Source organism: Chlamydotis macqueenii, chromosome Z, assembly GCF_036417535.1.
Source record: "Chlamydotis macqueenii isolate bChlMac1 chromosome Z, bChlMac1.mat, whole genome shotgun sequence".
Taxonomy (NCBI): domain Eukaryota; kingdom Metazoa; phylum Chordata; class Aves; order Otidiformes; family Otididae; genus Chlamydotis; species Chlamydotis macqueenii.
The window spans coordinates 47188803-47207466 of record NC_141593.1 but is presented as its reverse complement, the minus strand read 5'-3'; the positions used below and the strand labels follow the sequence as shown (position 1 = coordinate 47207466).

General features: G+C 36.9%; 1 protein-coding gene across 5 annotated transcripts in view; it reads left to right on the top strand.

Moving 5' to 3' along the window:
- AUH (AU RNA binding methylglutaconyl-CoA hydratase) overlaps positions 1 to 18664 on the top strand; it is a 122224-nt gene that overhangs the window by 53376 nt on the left and 50184 nt on the right. For all 5 annotated transcript variants that reach the window (XR_015261508.1, XM_086771514.1, XM_086771516.1 and 2 more), the window contains one exon: positions 684 to 740. Coding sequence is in view for 4 of the 5 variants with exons in the window: in XM_086771514.1 (XP_086627640.1) it covers positions 684 to 740 (57 nt within the window). In the remaining variant the exon portion in view is untranslated. The remainder of the gene's footprint in view (positions 1 to 683; positions 741 to 18664) is intronic.

Sequence of the window (18664 nt, the reverse complement as noted above, 5' to 3'; positions counted from 1 at the left end):
GATTTTTTAATTTTTTTTTTTTTTAAAGTAATTAAAGTATTCTTTTCTGTATTTGAAGTGTTCTAGATGGAGGTTTGATTTCATCTAAACAGGCTGCAGGGAAAAAGCAAAAGTTGTTAGTGAGAGTATTATTACACAAGCAATTAAGCTGTTGTGTACAGTGACAACAGCACTTGAAAAGAGGAACCTTGATTTATCGAGCTGTCAGAAGTGTAAAGCCATTTGTTGGAAATTAAACGGAAACTTGTCCCTGGACAGTTATCAGTAACCTATGGTATATAAAACTGTTTGACCCTTAGAGAATACTCTTTCAGCTAAAGAATTTGTAATAATCGTATACAAAATTCTACCTCATGTTAAGATGCTAAGTAACAACAGTCTTTTTCTTTTAGTATTTTATGCTTTGCAGATAAGTATCTGTTACTCATTGTAATTGCTTACTTACTATGTCAAAATTAATGAGGTGCAGAACTTGCCTTAATGGGAGTAGTTGGATATTTTACTAAAGCCAGATCAGTTTAATCCATTTAAAGCTTTTCATAAACAAATGCTTTTAAAGTGGTTTGTTGTTCTTTATGAAGGAAGTGCAATAAATTAACAATCTTGTAGCTCATTATTACATATTTTTCAAAGTTTTTTTCCTGTAGATTATAGTAAGAACTCATTTACATTCTGTTTTTTAGCCTCTTCTGCTAAAATGGGCCTAGTTGAAACAAAATTGGCCATCATTCCAGGTGCAGGTATGAATGTTTTGCTTTTGTTACCAAGGATGACTGAATAACACATGCTCTTGAATAACACATGCTCTTGATACTTGATTTTGGATTGGTGTTTATGAATTTCTGCTTATTTTTGTATTTCTAATAATGGTCATGGCGTGTTTTAAAGCTTATTGCTCGTATTACTTACCAAAAATTAATTAAAAAGTATATTTTTCATTTTTAGGGAGTGACTCCTGTATAGTATGTTTTTAATCAAAGTCTTCATTAACTAAGTTACTATTGAGTGATTCTGTAGATGACATTTGATGTCTTGATCTGAAGGCTGAATAATTTGGCTAAGGATCAGACTACGAAAAAAAGATAGTTAACTATCAATGTACAAAAATTGTAACTTAAATAATGATCCACTTTTACATAACACCTGGTAATTTGGGATTGAAATTCTGTCTTTCATGGTGCTTGTAAATAGGTAGTAAAGAGTTTAAAAACAGAAAATATGGCTGTGAATAGATCTTTTGTCTTACCAGCATTTTTTGAGATTTTGGGGGTAAAAAACATGTTTTGTATTTGGAAAGCCAGTTTACTGGCTTTTCCTGGATTCAGGGTGAATGAAAGTTGAATAATGTTTGAGGACGTCTTTGTTTTATGAAACCTTTAGTTTTTATTTTGTGGATAAATCATTGTCACTTGAATTAAGATTCATTATTGCCCTTTCTGACAAAAGGGCAGTGATGTGAAAACAAGTGCATTCATGTGACCCTCACCTACCTTTGGCCTTCCTTTCTGGAAGTTCTGGAGAACTTTATATCCTTTCTTTGCCCCTGTTTTCTTTCTAATGGGTGGAAACTATTTTGAAAGCACTGTATCCAATTTTAATGGATACCGTTGCAGCTCATAGAGAGAGAGAACAGTAAAAACCGCCATAATGGGAGTGGGTATGAACTCTGTGTAAGGAGCTATCCTATCACTAATCTAAACAATTACTGTACAATTTCAAATGCTCTATTATTATAGTTGTTGTTGAATTGTGATTTCAGTCAATACTTTCTCCCTGTCTCTTTTTTCCCATGGCCAGAGCTACATTTTACATAAGGAAAACTGAGTTATGATGACCAGTCTCTTTTTAGCAGTGGATAAATATAATAACGTTGATAACTTTAAGGATATATTTCCTTCTGGTGGTGTTGTCATGAAATAATGTAGCTTGACAATAAGTCCTAGTGAAGATGAAGACAGAAAATGGTGGTGTTTGTTGGCATTTTTTTCCCCCTTTGTCCTCCCAGCCTACCCTCTCCTAAGGAACTCTGCAGGATAGTATTGAAGACATACTCTCCAGTACAGTAAATTAAAATCAAGTTCTCCATATGTTCTCGGTATTCAACCTTACTTAGGTTGTCTCATGTTTCCTTGTCTTCAGTTAATTATAGATATTTCAAACTTCTAATGCTTTCACCTTAAAATGCTAGGTGACTGACTCATTACGAGTTTCATTCAGAATATTTTCTTGCTATTTAAAGACTGAGATTTGAAATTTTTTTTTTTCTTATCCTAAAATAATGATTTGGGCGTGTGTCTTCAGCTTCTTGAAAATATGACAGATTTCACCATGTTACAATGCCTTTCAAACTTAAAACATGTTGGAGTATCTTCAGTGATTAATTTTTCCCTGTTCCAATCAGCCTTTCTGAGGACTATTTTTGCTGAGTGTATTTGAGCTTATCACACCTTTTTCCCGATCAGCCTGTACTTGCACCACTCCTGTTGAGCAATGACAATGTTTCAGCCCTTTTTGGCTTCTGTCATCCAAATAGTAACTGATGATGCTTTGTGTCATCAAAAGGTGAAGAATGAGTGAAAGAATTTTGCATGTGTCATTTAGGTAGAGAAGCCAGATATGCCCACTTTAACCATAGACTTCATGGATAAGTAAAATATTTTCTTATAGTGCTTACCTCAAGCTGCTCTGAGTCAAAGCAGGACTGGGCAGTGGAGCTGAAAAGAGAGCTGTAGCCATTAAGAGGCCTCAGTAGATTTCTGTGGCCATCTAGTACATCTGAAACACACTGACAGAATGTGTTGCTTCTCTGAAGTAGGTCCCTACAGCATGGCAATCTACTGCTGTTTTTATTCTGCTCCATAAGCTGCCCTGAGTATGTGATGGATGTAAAGATTTTAACTTGGGTGGTAATTAACAAGAGTGTTTGAGGCTGTATGAAAAGCTTTCTTATATTCTGTTTGTTTATTTTAAAAGCCCAGGAGTTTACACTGTAAAAGCTGTGTTAGAAGAATATTACTAGGATTTAGAGTATTAAAATACAGATTCAGGGCAGATCAGGTATGACATTTTGGACCTTATTGTATGTTGTGTTTTATTCTATCATATTTTGAAATTTGTTTATCAAAAGACTCAGTTGCTGTCTAGTGGCCAACCAGTTTTAACATAAATTTCCCAATTGCAAGGAATTTTGCTTTTGAATATGCACAGAAGTACTACAACCTAAGGTTGTAGGCTAAGGTTGAGAAGCAGTTGAATCCCAGTTAATATAACAAAATGAACTGTATCTTCTAAGTCTGCTGGGGATCTCAACTAAGTAGACATTTGTAGAGCATGCCTTAATTGTGGTAGCAAGTTGAGTTCCCTCAGAAAATTCATCCATGGCAGACAGCAGAGCAAGACCAGGTGTAGTGACAGCAGTGCCTCCTTTTACGCAATAACTTTGTACACAGACCAGCTACTTGGGTTTAAAGGAGAAGGATTAATTCTTCTGCCTTTGGAAATTCCAATTGAGTTATCTCCACTATGAAAAAAGCCTTGGCCACCCATGTGTGAGCTTGGGAAAGCAGAAAATCTTTCAATTTTTCCTCTTTAGTACATCCCACTATCTAGTAACAAAGTCATGAATCAGAGAACTAGAGGAAGCATGTAACAGGGAGAACAGACTTGGTAACTTGATGCTGGGGAAGTTACCTGAGAGTGGATATTGATGACTAGTGTTTTCTAAAGAAAGTCTGCCAATCACTATTCATTGCACCAAGTGGTCATATGCCACCACAGCAAGCATATATATGACTGTCAATTTTTCTGTTCATCTCCTCTTTCTCACTTTTATTCACTATTAGCTTGATGTCTGTTGATTAGTTGTGGTCTAATTTGGCTACAGAGCAGTGGCTGCAAAAAAAAAAGACAGTCCCTAGAATTTTCTTAAAAGTAGGTGGCCAGATGAAGGGAAAATTTTATTGTCCTCAGATGAAGCCTATTTTTGGACATGAAGGAATGGGCACATGAGGGAGGCGTTATGGGTGTGCAAGCTGTGGAAAATGTTTGTCAGAATTACACAAAAAGAATGTTTCTTCTCTTTATTGTTATTTCCTAAACTGAAGTAAAAAGAAAGCACACCTCTTTGATGAATTAAATGTAGTTTCTGTTGTGTCTCAACTCACAGAGGAAGTGTTTCACAGTGATAAGTTTCTCCTTAGATGGAAATTATCTTTTAGAGCATTTGTATCTGAAGTCCTTTTTTTATCTGGTTTGTAACTTTTTAAAGCTATCTCCATCCTTGATTGATTTCTGTTGTTTATCTCTAGACTTTCACAATGGTTGTCATACTGGGCCTGCAATTGATACATGATGCCTTGCTGGCAGATCTGCTTTTATTTCTTGGTATCTTGTTTGTATACCACTCAGTAATACATCTGTTATGAGAAGATAAAAATGCTTGTAAATGACATATGTACACTTTCTTGCTCTATTAATAGAATGAGATATGACTGGTTGAACAAGGGAAAATCAACAAGGGAAAATACTCTGTGATAATAAGTAGGAAAGACAGGTGCATATTAAAAATAATTTGGATTTTTCTTTATGCAGCTTTTGTGTATGAAATTTTCATGTGTAAAGCTGAGGTATTGGTATACATCAATATTATGTTTCCAAAAAAAAAAACAAAATCAAATGATGGAACTTAATTGAAATTAATACACTTACCATATAATTTGACCCAACTAGATTAAAACTGCAACTACTGGCCTGCATATTTACAGCTATTGCTCCTTTTTTTTTTTTTGGTTTTGTTTGTAACATTTTAATTAGCAAGACTTAATTCAACTGTCCTACTTCTCCCCAAAAGCCCACTACTTCATTATAAAGCTGTGTTCCACTGTTTAAAGGTAAAATAAAAACCCACCACATAATCCCTGGGATCACGCTTTCCTTGGCAGCATTCAGTTTAAAAGCATATTTTACTAAGAAGGCTTTAAAAAACAAAACAAATCACAACAAAATCTCTGTTAAATCTTTAAAAAAGTATTCATAAATAAGCTGTGTTTTTTTTATGCATCTTAAAGTTACTTTGAACTCTTTTTTCCAAAGGTGAAACTGAAGCTTTGTAACATAGCAGGCTGGTCTCTTTTTTTGCCTTTGAAATATGTAGCAAGGGAGAGATTAATAGCAGCATTTCTGTGTTTTCCTCTTTCTACTTTGATAACAGTATAGTTTTGACTGTTTTTTTAAACTTTAAAATGTGTTTGAGTAAGTTATGGTACTTGTAGATTATAAGATTATAAAAGATGACAGAGGAACACGCTGAAAAATTAGTTTTCCTCGCATAGGAGAAAACGCGTATAAGAATGAAAACTAGATTTAGGTAATCATTGTGTATTTTCCTTATCTCTTAAACTGTTCATTGTTTGCTTTTAAAAACAGCATGAAGCTCTCTGTTATAGGATTTATTTTAAAGCTGAAAAAAAATATTCTATTTTGGATGAGAAAGAGGTCAAGGGAATTTTGAGATGTGAAAAACGCATACAGAATATAATTTTGCTAACAGCAGTAGTTGTACAATTCAGCCAAGTGTAAAGGTTAAATAAAATGTCAGACATTTTAAGTTGAAAGCTGACACACCTTGCAATATATTGTTAGCATATTCCTTAGATTTCTGTACTTTAGTTTCAACAGTAATAGGAATAATTGCATTTGACAAATACTGAAAAAATAAGTCATAGTGTCTGAGGTAGGACCTAAAGGCTTCTGCACAGTTAATGTAATTTTTCTGCATGTAGATGCTACTTGATAGTACATAATTTCACAGATATTTAGAAAGAAGAATCTGCTTATTTTGTATAACTTTGTCTTACCTGAGTAGTCGTGTACCTCTGCATCCCATCTTTATTCCTGCCCTCACTAACCTACTCTTGTCTTGTCCTTTACATTTTTCGTAAATTCTCCCTAGTTCTTGCATATACAATTTTCTTCTCATTACATAAGGACACCGAGTCCTGTTAACATTTTTGAAGTTCAGCTCTTAGTACTGGGACAACTGACTGACTGATTGGGAAAAAAAACAACCCACCATCAATACTGTTTTTAAGAATGTATTTACTGGGGAACAACCAAGAAGATGCACTTGCTTCTTCTTCTTCCCTTACAATTAAGAAAAACTTCAATTTTTATGTTTTTTTTTTTTTAATTTTACTGAGATCTAGTGGTGACTCTGAGCATTTACAATCCTATTTTGATTTGATACAGTAAAACCCCTAAATTGGTTACTCTAAGAACATTTATCTACTTTTTCTTCAATCATCTGAAGTCTATATAGCTTTATTTGCATTTTAATATTTTGTAATTTTTTTAATGTGTTATGTTAAATAAATGGCCTAAAGTAAAAAATTACTAGTAATGTAGAAAACAGGTGCTTGAATGTTCACTCTTTTCTCAAACTAATTAAACACAATATATAGAACATTACTAGAGGGAGGGAAATCGATTCTCCTTCTGTAAGTTAGGGAGAATTGTGGTTCTTAAGTTTTCCTTTCCTTAAATAAAAGTAAGTTGATTTTCATCAAATGACTCATTTTCTCCCTGGATTTATGTTCAGTTGTAATGATGATGTTGAGGCAAAACTTCAAACGATCATCCAATACTAATGCTACAAAAGCTCCATACGTAAAAATAATGTTTTCCAAATTTTATTTACAGTTTCTTTGTATAAACAGAATGCTTTGCAGTAGTGGTAATGTACAGCAGAAGAGAAGATGATAGAACTCCATGTCATCAGAACTATCCCCTATGTCTACATGAAGCATTCAGTACTTACCTTTGCAGAGTAACCCACAGAACAGTCTGAGTGTTTCCCTTTGCATGCTAGCCATCAAACACTGTCCAACAACACTACTAGTCTTTCCTACACGAAAAGGAGGTATCGAAGGCTATCATCAGTGTTGCAAGTGACTGCAGTTTTGTAGAACATTATTTGAAATGTCAAGTTCACTGTAGGAAATTGGCCACTTCTGACATTCTAGTTGTTTCTGATAGAGATTGCAGAACATTTCTTCCTGACCTAAAATTGGAGATGTCTTAATTACAAATTTGAATTAACAGTTACGTATTTGAGAAATTTCAGTATAATAAGGAGCAGCACTGCATCCCCAACATTCTGTGTGTAGTTAAAGTTAGTCTTTTGGTGCTGTGGAGGAAGGAGGAAATAAAACAAGGACAAAAGAAAGCCCTGGAAGCCAGGTTGAGTATTAGAGGAAGTAGAAGAGGAGAGAAAGGGAATTTTTTTTAGTCTTCCAAAGCATGGAAGGTCTGCAATTAGTTTAATATACCTATGGAGAAGTCACACCTTAGCAACAAACAATGATGGGGCTATAAAAACTATGTCTTGGGGGTATGAAAACATTGTTCTTTAAATTAAGATTGAATTTTGGAGTACTGTTTTTGTTAAAATTTATTCTTACAACCTGAGCAATGTTATCAGTTATTTTCTTCGGTCTCATAGGTGTGTAAGTACTTTTGCTTTCATCAGTTTTAAAACTGTTTTGTGAGATTGGTGTATTGCTCATTTTTGAATGAGAGCCAGAAAAATGAAAAAAAAAAAAGTAACAAATGGCTTAGTTTCTTCCATCCTCCTTAAATTATGTAAATTTAAGCCCCATTCAGATCCTCTTTCAGTAAGCATGGGGTGTGCTATCACATTTATATATTTTCCAGACCATTTCTGTGCCATTAGTAGCTAAGGAGTGGAGCTTTGAAAAGAAAGCAAACCAAACTTTGCTTTTACAATTTGATTTTCTCACCATAGGTAGAATAGTATGACGCTGAATAGAAACTGCAGTTTCTGTTACTGCCTGTAACAATATGAATAGAATTTACAGTAGGTTTCATAGCATACCTGCAAAGTAGCATATATTCACTTGGGGTACTCAGGTGAAAAGGACATGGAGAGAATAAAGTAAATAGAGAGAAGAATGATCTAAATAGAGAAAAGAATGATCTAAATAGAGAAAAGAATTCTCTACTAGAATAGAGAATTCTACTAGATAGAGAACCCTTTATTTTTCTAAAACCAGTGAGTTTTGTATTCACTTACAAGGATACATCGGAGTTCATGAATACCTTTGATTAAATTATTTTCCTCTTGCACAAAGTTTGGAATTAATTTTAGAAGTTGTATGAAGCTTAATGTACTTTGTACAAGACCACCCTTTTTGCTTTGTAAACGACCACCCTTTTCGTCCCCAAACGTGTCCTGAAACCGGCCCCTTATAAACTTTCTTGTCAAATCAGAACAATGAGAAAAACTTCCAATTGCACACTTTGTGAAGTTTTTGTATTGTTCTCTTTCAACCTCTCACTTTCAAACTTATGTGAAAACAAAAGGAAGACTGAGTATTGATAATCATAGAATCATAGAATACTTAGGGTTGGAAGGGACCTTTAAAGGCCATCTAGTCCAACCCCCCTGCAAGAAGCAGGGACATCTCCAACTATATCAGGTTGATCAGAGCCCCATCCAACATGGCCATGAATGTTTCCAGGGCTGAGGCATCCGCCACGTCTCTGGGCAACCCGTTCCGGTGTTCCACCACCTTCATTGTAAAAAATTTTTTTCCTGATGTCTAACCTAAATTTGCTTCCCACCATTTTAAGGCTATTACCTATACCCTATCACAACAGGTCCTACTCAAGAGTTTCTCCCTGTCTTTCCTGTAGGCCCCCTTTAGGTACTTGAAAGCTGCTATAAGGTGTCCGTGGAGCCTTCTCTTCTCCAGGCTGAACAGCCCAAACTCTCTCAGCCTGTCTTCATAGGAGAGCTGCTCCAGCCCTCTGATCATCTTTGTGGCCCTCTTCTGGACCCACTCCAGCTGGTCCACGTCCTTCTTACTTTGGGGGCTCCAGAACTGGATGCAGCACTCCAGGTGGGGTCTCACGAGAGCAGAGTAGAGGGGCAGAATCACCTGCCTTGACCTGCTGGCCACGCTCCTCTTGATGCAGACCAGGATGCAGTTGGCTTTTTGGGCTGCAAACACACGTTGTCAGCTCATGTTGAGCTTCTCGTCCACCATCCCTCCCAAGTCCTTCTCCTCAGGGCTGGTCTCGATCCATTCTCCACCCAGCCTGTATTTGTGCCTGGGATTGCCGTGACCAATGTGCAGGACCTTGCACTTGGCCTGGTTCAACTTCATGAGGTTTGCCCGGGCCCTCCTCTCCAGGCTGTCAAGGTCCTTCTGGATGGCATTCCTTCCAAATTCAGCTATGGACCATGAAAATTTTACCTCCTACATTTACTTTAGAATACATTTTTTTTTTAACTTCTTGCAATTATTTTGTCATAGAAGGCTCCAAAACATCATGTTTGGATGGGGGAATCATAGAATCATAGAATGGTTAGAGTTGGAAGGGACCTTCAAAGGTCACCTAGTCCAACCCCCCCATGCGTGTGGACCATACCACGCAGCTCGGTGTTGTTGCTGAACTTGCTGAGGGTGCACTCTATCGCACTGTCTATGTCACTGACAAAGATGTTAAAACAGGGCTGAGACCAACATGGATCCCTGAGGAATACCCCTTGTCACCAGTCTCCGCTTGGACATTGAGCCCTTGACCTTAGAATCATAGAATCATAGAATAGTTAGAGTTGGAAGGGACCTTGAACGGTCATCTAGTCCAACCCCCCTGCAACAAGCAGGGACATCCCCAACCAGATCAGGTTGCTCAGTGCCTCATCCAGCCTGGCCTTGAATGTTTCCAGGGATGGGGCATCTACCACCTCTCTGGGCAACCTGTTCCAGTGCTCTACAACTCTCATTGTAAAAAATTTTTTTCTAATATCTAATCTAAACCTACCTCCTTCTAATTTAAACCCATTACCCCTTGTTCTATCACAACAGGCCCTACTGAACAGCTTCTCCCCATCTTTCCTGTAGGCCCCCTTGAGGTACTGGAAGACCGCTATCAGGTCTCCCCGGAGCCTCCTCTTCTGCAGGCTGAACAGCCCCAACTCTCTCAGCCTGTCCTCATAAGAGAGGTGCTCCAGCCCTCTGATCATCTTTGTGGCCCTCCTCTGGACCCTTTCCAACTGGTCCATGTCCTTCTTGTGTTGGGGACTCCAGAACTGGACACAGTACTCCAGGTGGGGTCTCACCAGGGCAGAGTAGAGGGGGAGAAACACCTCCCTCGACCTGCTGGCCACGCTCCTCTTGATGCAGCCCAGGATGCGGTTGGCCTTCTGGGCTGCAAGGGCGCATTGCCTGCTCATGTTGAGCTTCTCATCCACCAGCACTCCCAAGTCCTTCTCCTCAGGGCTGCTCTCGATCCAATCCCCGCCCAGCCTGTATTTGTGCCTGGGATTGCCACGACCCAGATGCAGGACCTTGCACTTGGCCTGGTTCAACTTCATGAGGTTGGCATGGGCCCACCTCTCCAGCCTGTCAAGGTCCCTCTGGATGGCATCCCTCCCTTCCAGCGATTCGACGGCACCACACAGCTTGGTGTCATCGGCGAACTTGCTGAGGGTGCACTCTATCCCACTGTCCATGTCGCCGACAAAGATGTTGAACAGGGCCCTGGGTAGTAGTTCCCTGGGTCTTCTTTATTTCCCTTTTTAAAAATGATGGTTATGTTACCCCTCTTCCAGTCTTTGAGAACATCACTAGACTGCCACAGCTTTTCAAATACGATGGCCAGCGGCTTGTCAATTTCATCCGCCAGTTCTCCAGGACCTACCGATGCATCTTTTTGGGTCTCATGGACTTGTGCACCTTCCTGTTTCTGGATGGTCTCAAATTGTTCTTCTGCTACAGTGGGTATTTCTTCATTCTCCCAGTCCCTATTTTAGTGACAGGATCAAGCAGAAATTTATCATTAGCAACTATCACTATGTGTGTTTGAAAAACATACCAGGGCAGTGGAAGACAGTAAAATAAAAGGAGTGAAGAAGATTATTCATACCATGTAGGGAATTTTGGAAGTCTTAGTTGCTGTGCATCACTCCTGTCTCTCTACATTGGCAGCCCAGAAAACGTAAACTCCTTATTTTAGGTCTTGGTTTGTCTTTAAAGAAGACATGTAAAAACGGTGACGAAAATGTTCTTTGAAGTGTTAAGAAGCTTGTTAGTCTGCATAGTGATAGACAGAATTTAATACAAGATGATGAAGATTAGACACTGGATGCTAACATGTGTAGCTGATTGTATTACGTATCACTTGGTAGTTTCCAGTAGTTTTTTAGAAGTGATCACCAAATGTGTTTTTCAGTTGCAGAAGCTGAAATAATAAGTACGTGTAGAAGATCTGCATGATTCTCACAGGTGAGGAAAGCAGCATTTGTGCATAGGAATTAATGAGCTCATAAGCCATTCTTTAAGTGGTTTTAAGTGACTCAGCTTCTGTGGCATATCCCCTCTCCCTGCCTCCACCCTTTTATTTTTTTTAAGTCTACAGTGACAGAACCTAGCTATGATACTGCCACAGTTTGTACAAGTATTTGGGATGGTGTCTGCAAGAAACCGTAAATCTATATGAAGAGATTGTGCAAAGAAGCAGAGATAGAAGCAAGAGAGAAAAAGGAGAAAAGATACACATGCTGATCAGGAGGTTACTGATAGAGAAACAAGACAGGTTGGAGGTACAATCCTGGGGACTTAAGAAGTTTTCAGTAATAAGGAGAAAGAAATATGATGCTAAAACTTCTTTACTGATTCTCTTAAGGAAATTGTTTATTGAGAAGAAAATTATCAGTATGGATTTTAGAAACATATCCATGTATCTAGTTTTTTGTCCTGTTTGGTTTTTTTCCCAGATACTCCTACAGCATTTTTGAAATTTAAATAATAGATATATCCTTCCAAAAATTTACTTACAAGTCTTTATATAATTATTTGATCAAAATTTCTGTTGATATCAGTGTTTGCCACAGTAAAGACTACAAAAACTATGATCATCCTTTAGGATTTGTTTCAGTAGTAGCAAATCCAGAGGGAATCTGGAGGAAAAAATAAAAGCTAAAATTTTGAGGAGATCAAATGAGCAGTATGTTTTTGTCTTTCAAATTGTAGACCTTTTGTGTAAGTCATTGCACAAGTGACCCTTACTATGCATAGCACACAGAGAAGAGTTGCAGTTTAATCATTGGCATGTAAGGACTTGTGTAAGCAGGGATTGCTGGGTGAAATAAATGCATTACATTATTTATGTCATGTTCAAGTCTGGCTTATAAAAGAATGTTGTGGGATTTTTAGCACTGCAAGAATAGTTTTCTTGTAGTATTTTAGTTTACCTTCTGCACTTCATTTGGTTAGTGAATGGAAAGCAATTTACAGGAAGCAACAGGCTTTGGAAAGATGAAAAGAAGACAAAGTAACTTCTACTGTGTATTGTTATTAAGATTCCCTCTTCAATATGTCTCCATCTCAATATAGATTACTGGGGGCAAAGAATTGGGAGTGGGGCTCTGGAGTACCAGCTGGAGTGTATAAATGGGGGCTAGTATAGACGCAAGAGTGCTTGGTAAGTTCCTAAAAATTATGTTGACAGCTGTTGAGCTCATCCATACTCAGTGTGTTTTTTGAAGAGAAGCCAAGGAATTTTTAATCAAGGAAAATTACTGAACAGATTACTGTATACTGAGTATTTAAAAATAGACTGACTTTTATTACTAAAAATCCTTTGTTTAAGCCTGAAGTGTTACATTTTTCACTGAAAATGCAAAAGCTGTTTTGATTTAAAGCAGTATTAAATTATTATGAATGAGATGGAAAGAGATAATGAGATGGAAAGAAGATAATGTTTATTCTGTTTAATTGGAATGTTCTGTAGGAGTGTCAGTGTGAATAATATAAGAGCATCTTGAATTTAAACTTTAATAGATCTTAGACTGCGGCATTTTTGGGAAAGGGAGGATTTTCAGTGAACTATTAGATTGGAAAATGTCTGATTTAGAGAAAATTCTCTACGGAATGTTTCTGCATGCAGTTAATTTTAGTAATCTGCTCTCATAGGACCAATTGCTAGTCTTTTTGTACCCTAATAAAACTAGGTCACTAGTTTTTGGCACTCATCCAAGTTGTGAGATTTATTTTGTGTTCAAGCACAGTGTCTAGAAATAGTGATGCAATGTCAGCAAGACCACTTTTCATTTCATGAACATAATTTCCAGTGCCCTGGAATTAATTTATTCCCTGACCTGTTAATAACTGCAATCTGTCAGTGGCAGAGGAAGTGTCTTGAAATAGGCATGGTCACTCTACCAGGATTAGTTACAGAATTTCAGTTTTTGGTTTTGATCAGGTAGAGGAGTCTGACTGTTAATGAAAACAAACCAGCAACTTAATCAAAAGGAAAATACTTGTAATTAGTAAATATTGGGGAGAGGTAACTGATTTGAAGTAGTTGCTTTATACCCCATTGTAGTGTAATACATGAGAAACATTCTAGTTACCTTTGAAAAAGTATAGGAATTCAGCATATGTAGACGGTATCTAATTGCTTGAAATTGCACATTATAGTATTACTGCTGTACTTGTTAAATAAAAGGAAAACTAATAATCTGAATTTAGTGGTGTTCCAGGTTTATTCCCCCCTCACCTCCCCACAATGTTTTTGTTAAAATCAGGATTGTCTTGCCACTGGCACAGTAGGCAATCACTCAGGACAGCTAAATAGATGTTAGCCCTTTTCTACTTCACATATACCAGAGCCCTGGAGAGTCAAGCTTGCTGCTGCCATTGAGGGAGAAGGGTTCAGGGGGCAGAAAACAGTTCTTACTGTGCAGCATCACAGCTGGTTGTGCCTAGCAATGTTGCTGCTGTTTTTGATGTTTCTGTTCCTGCTGTAGAGAAGTAGTAAACCTAGCTTTAAAGGGATCCCTCTCCTGTTCTGCATCCTAGCTCTGAGCCTTTTATCTTGCTTCAGATCTGAATGTTTCTTCTTTTCCTCTTTTACTGTTCTCCATGATACAAGCTACATAGCATCGGGGCCCTTAATCCACCGTCTAGAAAAATTAAATTTTGCCTAGAGCAGTAAGCTCGCTGTGATTAAAGTATCAAGCACCAACACTGCATTTAGTAAGCCCTACTCTTGGACATATATGGGAAAAGACTTTTCTAGACTTGTACAAAACTGATCTTTGGGCACAGAATAAAGCTTAATAATGAGAAAAGGGTTTTTTTTTGGTCAGGTAGTTTTGAAGTTTTTTGAGGTCTAATTAGAGTACTTCATGTGATATTGAGATATTAAAATTTCTGACGAAACTTTCAGCAGAGCTCAGTGCTGATCTACTATCTATCTCTACCATTGCAATCATGGAAAGAATTGCCATTTTTTTAGGTCTCAAGTTTCATCATCGGTAGTGTTTTTTCTTGAAACTTTGGTTTCAGAAGACAGCTTGTGGTCTGGACTTCCATGGCTGAACAATGATAGTTGAAAACATATACCTTCTTCATAATGGTTTGGAAAGTCACTGTAAGAGAATGGCTAAATTTATTTCTAATCTGATTTTTTGTGAGTCTTGCTTAAATGTTTTCCAGTATTTGAGGGTGGAAAAACACTAGAAATATTTTTAGCGGTAACTTGTAGGATGAAACTGAATTGAATTGAAGATTCTGGCTTTATACAGTGTATCTGAACTCTTTAGAGGGGCCAAACACTATTTTGAGGTGAAGTTGTGATGTGCATAAAAGTATCATCCTGCACCTCTGTAGTGCTAGAAGAGAATTTATGAGATTCAATTCTAAGGCTTGTTGGGTTTTTTTTTGTTTAAAATATAATAGGAAAATGCATTTTTTAAATAAAAAAAACTCCCACAAAACAGACAGGAAATAGCAACTTTCTTGACTGTTGCTAAAACCAGTATTTTCTAATGGAAACTTGTATAAAGGGCAGTAGCTATTGCATAATCCTCTGTTTAGTGATATTTATCGGCCTATCAGCTATATGATTCCCTTATATGGAACAAGAAGAGATCTGGCTACTTTGTATAATATCTGGTCTTTCAGTGTATGGAATGGAATGCTAGCAAATTTTGATGACTTGATGCATTACATCTTTTGATGTCTCCTTTGTTTTCAAATTTTTTTAAGTGACACAGTAAATTAAGCTATTCTCTGTTCACTACATCTGCTGACTGTCCCCCAAAATCTTTGTGATAAAAAAGATAAGAAAAGCAAAGTAAATTTCTGGTGAGTCCTTTTCTAATATGTGATAAAACAGAAAACCAAAACTGGGGATGAACAATGTAGAACAACATTCTGATGTAGTAAACTACATAGAAACAGAACATACTTGGCTTTTCATGCCAAGCAAAACAGATGAAAATAATTTGGATATATCCAAATATATAATGTTTCAGACACAGGAGTGAAACATGCTATTCAAGTTGTTTTAGTTGCATTAATTTCTAAATTACTTATAAGTAAATTCCATTAATATTTTGTAGTGTTCTTATGTTATTCTGTTATTGGTACATAGTGTGATCATGATTCAGATGGTTACTTTGGAGGGGATGGGGTTTGGTTGAATTTTTATGTTTTAGCATGAAATAAAAAAATGTGTCAATGTTTGGTGGCTTTCTAAACTCATAGCTATTTTGGGACATTGAAACTGGCGTGTTTGGAAAATCCCTCAGCCTGAATCATCTGTTTATCTGTATTGAAGGAAGAATAAAATGGAGCAGTTTAATAATCTAAACATTAATGTGAATGTTGTTCTTGAAAATTTCTGTGTTCTAAGGTTTCACTGTTTTTGTCATTTCGCAATTTTAAAAATTTTGCTGAACTTACCATCTGCTTTATTGACTGTTCTGAATGAATTTCTATGACACTTTTGCCAAAGGTTTGCACTTAGGAAGAATATAAGCTAAGTGCAGTTTTCCTCTTTTGTCATTAAGTCACTTTCCCCCAACTCTTTTTCAGGGGAAATTTATTTGGAAACTGTCTCTCTGGCCTGTGTGTTTTCTTGTAAAGGGACAGCAGGTGATAGTTCTCCCGGCAGAGCTGGAATAAAAGTAGGTCTTGTACAAAGTAGGTGAACGCTAACCAATTAAAAGTCTTGAAAGTGTTCATAGCTTTGAACATTTTATATGTGGAATTTTCACTATACACTGTATTTTACTCAGTCTGTACACAGGACTTTATTTTTGTAAGTCTCGCCTCCAAAATCATCAAGCTGTTCTCAGGTACCTTAATCTCAAGTATAGCTAAAATTCCAGTGAATTCACATGTCTGCTAAACACAAGGAAAAATTAAAGCATCTGTCAAGTTACTACTTCTAGCCTATGTGAATGAGTGAGATGCTAGGTGGGTATTAGCTGAGTCAGATGAAAAATTTTTGTGGTAAATTCATCTCACTGTATGGACTTCCCCACTATTTTTTTTTTGTCGTGGAAGCTTCGGTGTAGCAATAAATGTGAGAGAAGTTGTTGACCTCTTAGGAAAGATCATTGAAGGCTAGCTACTTTAACTAGAAAGCTGAGATCTTCTGTACATTTTCTACTACCTTCTTTCTTGATGAGTCTTAGAGTGCTACCACACGTGGATTCCAACATAGCCAAGCTTAAACTACAGGCTCTGTCCGTGTACCCTGTTAACTGGTAGGACAATTCTGAATTCAGACATGCAGGCGCTAGGTATTCACCTCAGTCATCAAAACAGAGGTACACGGTAGCACAAGGACACAACTGTTCCTGAGTTGTCGTATCTTGAAGCAGGAACCAACCTTTCTCTTCAGACAGTTCCTAGAAGGCTGTTCTTGCAAGCAGAAGACAGCATGTGTGGGATTCAGCTCCCTAAACATGATGTCCTGTGCCCTGGAGCGTCTGACTGGCGCTCTGGTTGCTGCTGTGTTCTCATTCTCTGTACAGGAGTTGTAGGTACACTGTGATCTCCAAAATGCTTTTCATACCTAGGTGTAATATGCTGAACCCCATGCATAATGTCAATATGAGGAGGCTTCAAGCACGGAAGGTTTTAAGGGCAATTTTGGATAAAGTACAGAACATAAAAGCATGGTACAAGCTGCTGTTTTTACATTCTTTCAGATGTATCTGTCTTCATTTTTGTTTATTTGTTTGGGTTTTTTTTTTTGTTTTGAACCAGAACTTTTTTTTTTTTACTTCAAAAGGACAAGCAATTTACAGTTACATACCTGTGGTTTGTGCTGATAACAAACTCATGCAGACGTAACAGCTATGAACAAATACAGCAAGTGATTATGTGGCCATTTGTGTAGGCAATACCAAAACTTCACAGACTATCCTAACAATGTGAAACACTGTAATGCAACTGAAATGTGCAGAGGTACAACATAGTTCTGTATATAGCCCTCATAAATGTGGAAGGAAAATCTGAGAGAAAAAAGTGCACTTCAGAAATAAAATTTAGTAAGTATATAAACTTTGCTTTCCAGTTCAGTCTCATTTTACACAAAACTAAAAAAAAAAAAATTCAAAAGAAAAATCAAAGAGAAAAGTTGGTATATAATAAACTACTGTCAGTATGGAAGCAAAATGTCATAATTTGAAGACCAAATGCTCTTTGCTATAATAATTCTGCCTGAAAAGTAGCTGGTAGCTATTGATCTTTTATTGAAATTCCTGAAGTTGGACACTAGCTTAAGGTACTAATTGCTATGACTTTGACAATAAGCAAGCAATATATAACTTAAATTAAATTTCTTTCAACTGAGGGAGTTAATAGACAGTTTTAACCCAGATATATTGGACTGGCAATTCCTATGGGACTGGATCTGTAGTAGTGAAAGACTTCTCACTGCTTCTCCAAGATTTACTGTTAGAGGCAGAAATAGAGTGACTAGATTTTGATATTTGAGTTGTTCTTAAAGGATTTTGTGCTTAGCCAGCTTTGTAACTACTGCAGGTGATCAGAAGTCTCCTTGCTGAACACAGAAATGCCAGCTGTCTTTCTGGATATTATCTTTTCAAAAGAATGAGCACTATGACCATAAAAAACTTTACTTTCTTCAGTCTTGGAAGTGAGAAATAGAGAGGAAGAAGGTAACACTGGGAGTACAAAAATGCAGCATAGGAAGTAACTGTTGTCCTTGCTCATTGTTCATATGGAAAAAAAGTAACTCCTTGTGAATTAAGAAGCACTTACTGTAGTCTTGGAAGTGTCAAAGGTCCAAATAGTGGAAAAAGCTGATACATATTTTTTTCTGAGCTCATGACACTTCTCAATTTTAAAATGAGTTAAGACCCAAGTAAATTCTTTGCACATTTTATAAAAGATGTATCCAAAATTACTATATGGAGTGTTACTTATTGTAACTACAGATTTTCTGATTCTCTTTAATTCCCTGTGAAACATATGTAGTGTCCGTAGGCAAGACTGTTTCTTTTGTTCCTGGTGAGATAACTCTTTACTTTGGTCTTTACTGTAAGTTTATCTTTACAATACGTTTCTTATTGGAAACCTAAATTTAGTATGGTGTGCTTCAATGTCTGTAAAGTCAATGTTTTATATGCTTTTTTTCTCCTAGAGAAGATATGATTATAGATAATGGAACCAATGATACTCACAAAAATTATCTATTGTTTCTTTTTAAAAAAAAAACTCACTCCAACACTCTGCCCCACCCCACCCTCCCAGCCCCCCGAAATGTCTTCCCCAAGATAATACGTATTTGTTTAAAAACAAGAAGAAGGAAATAA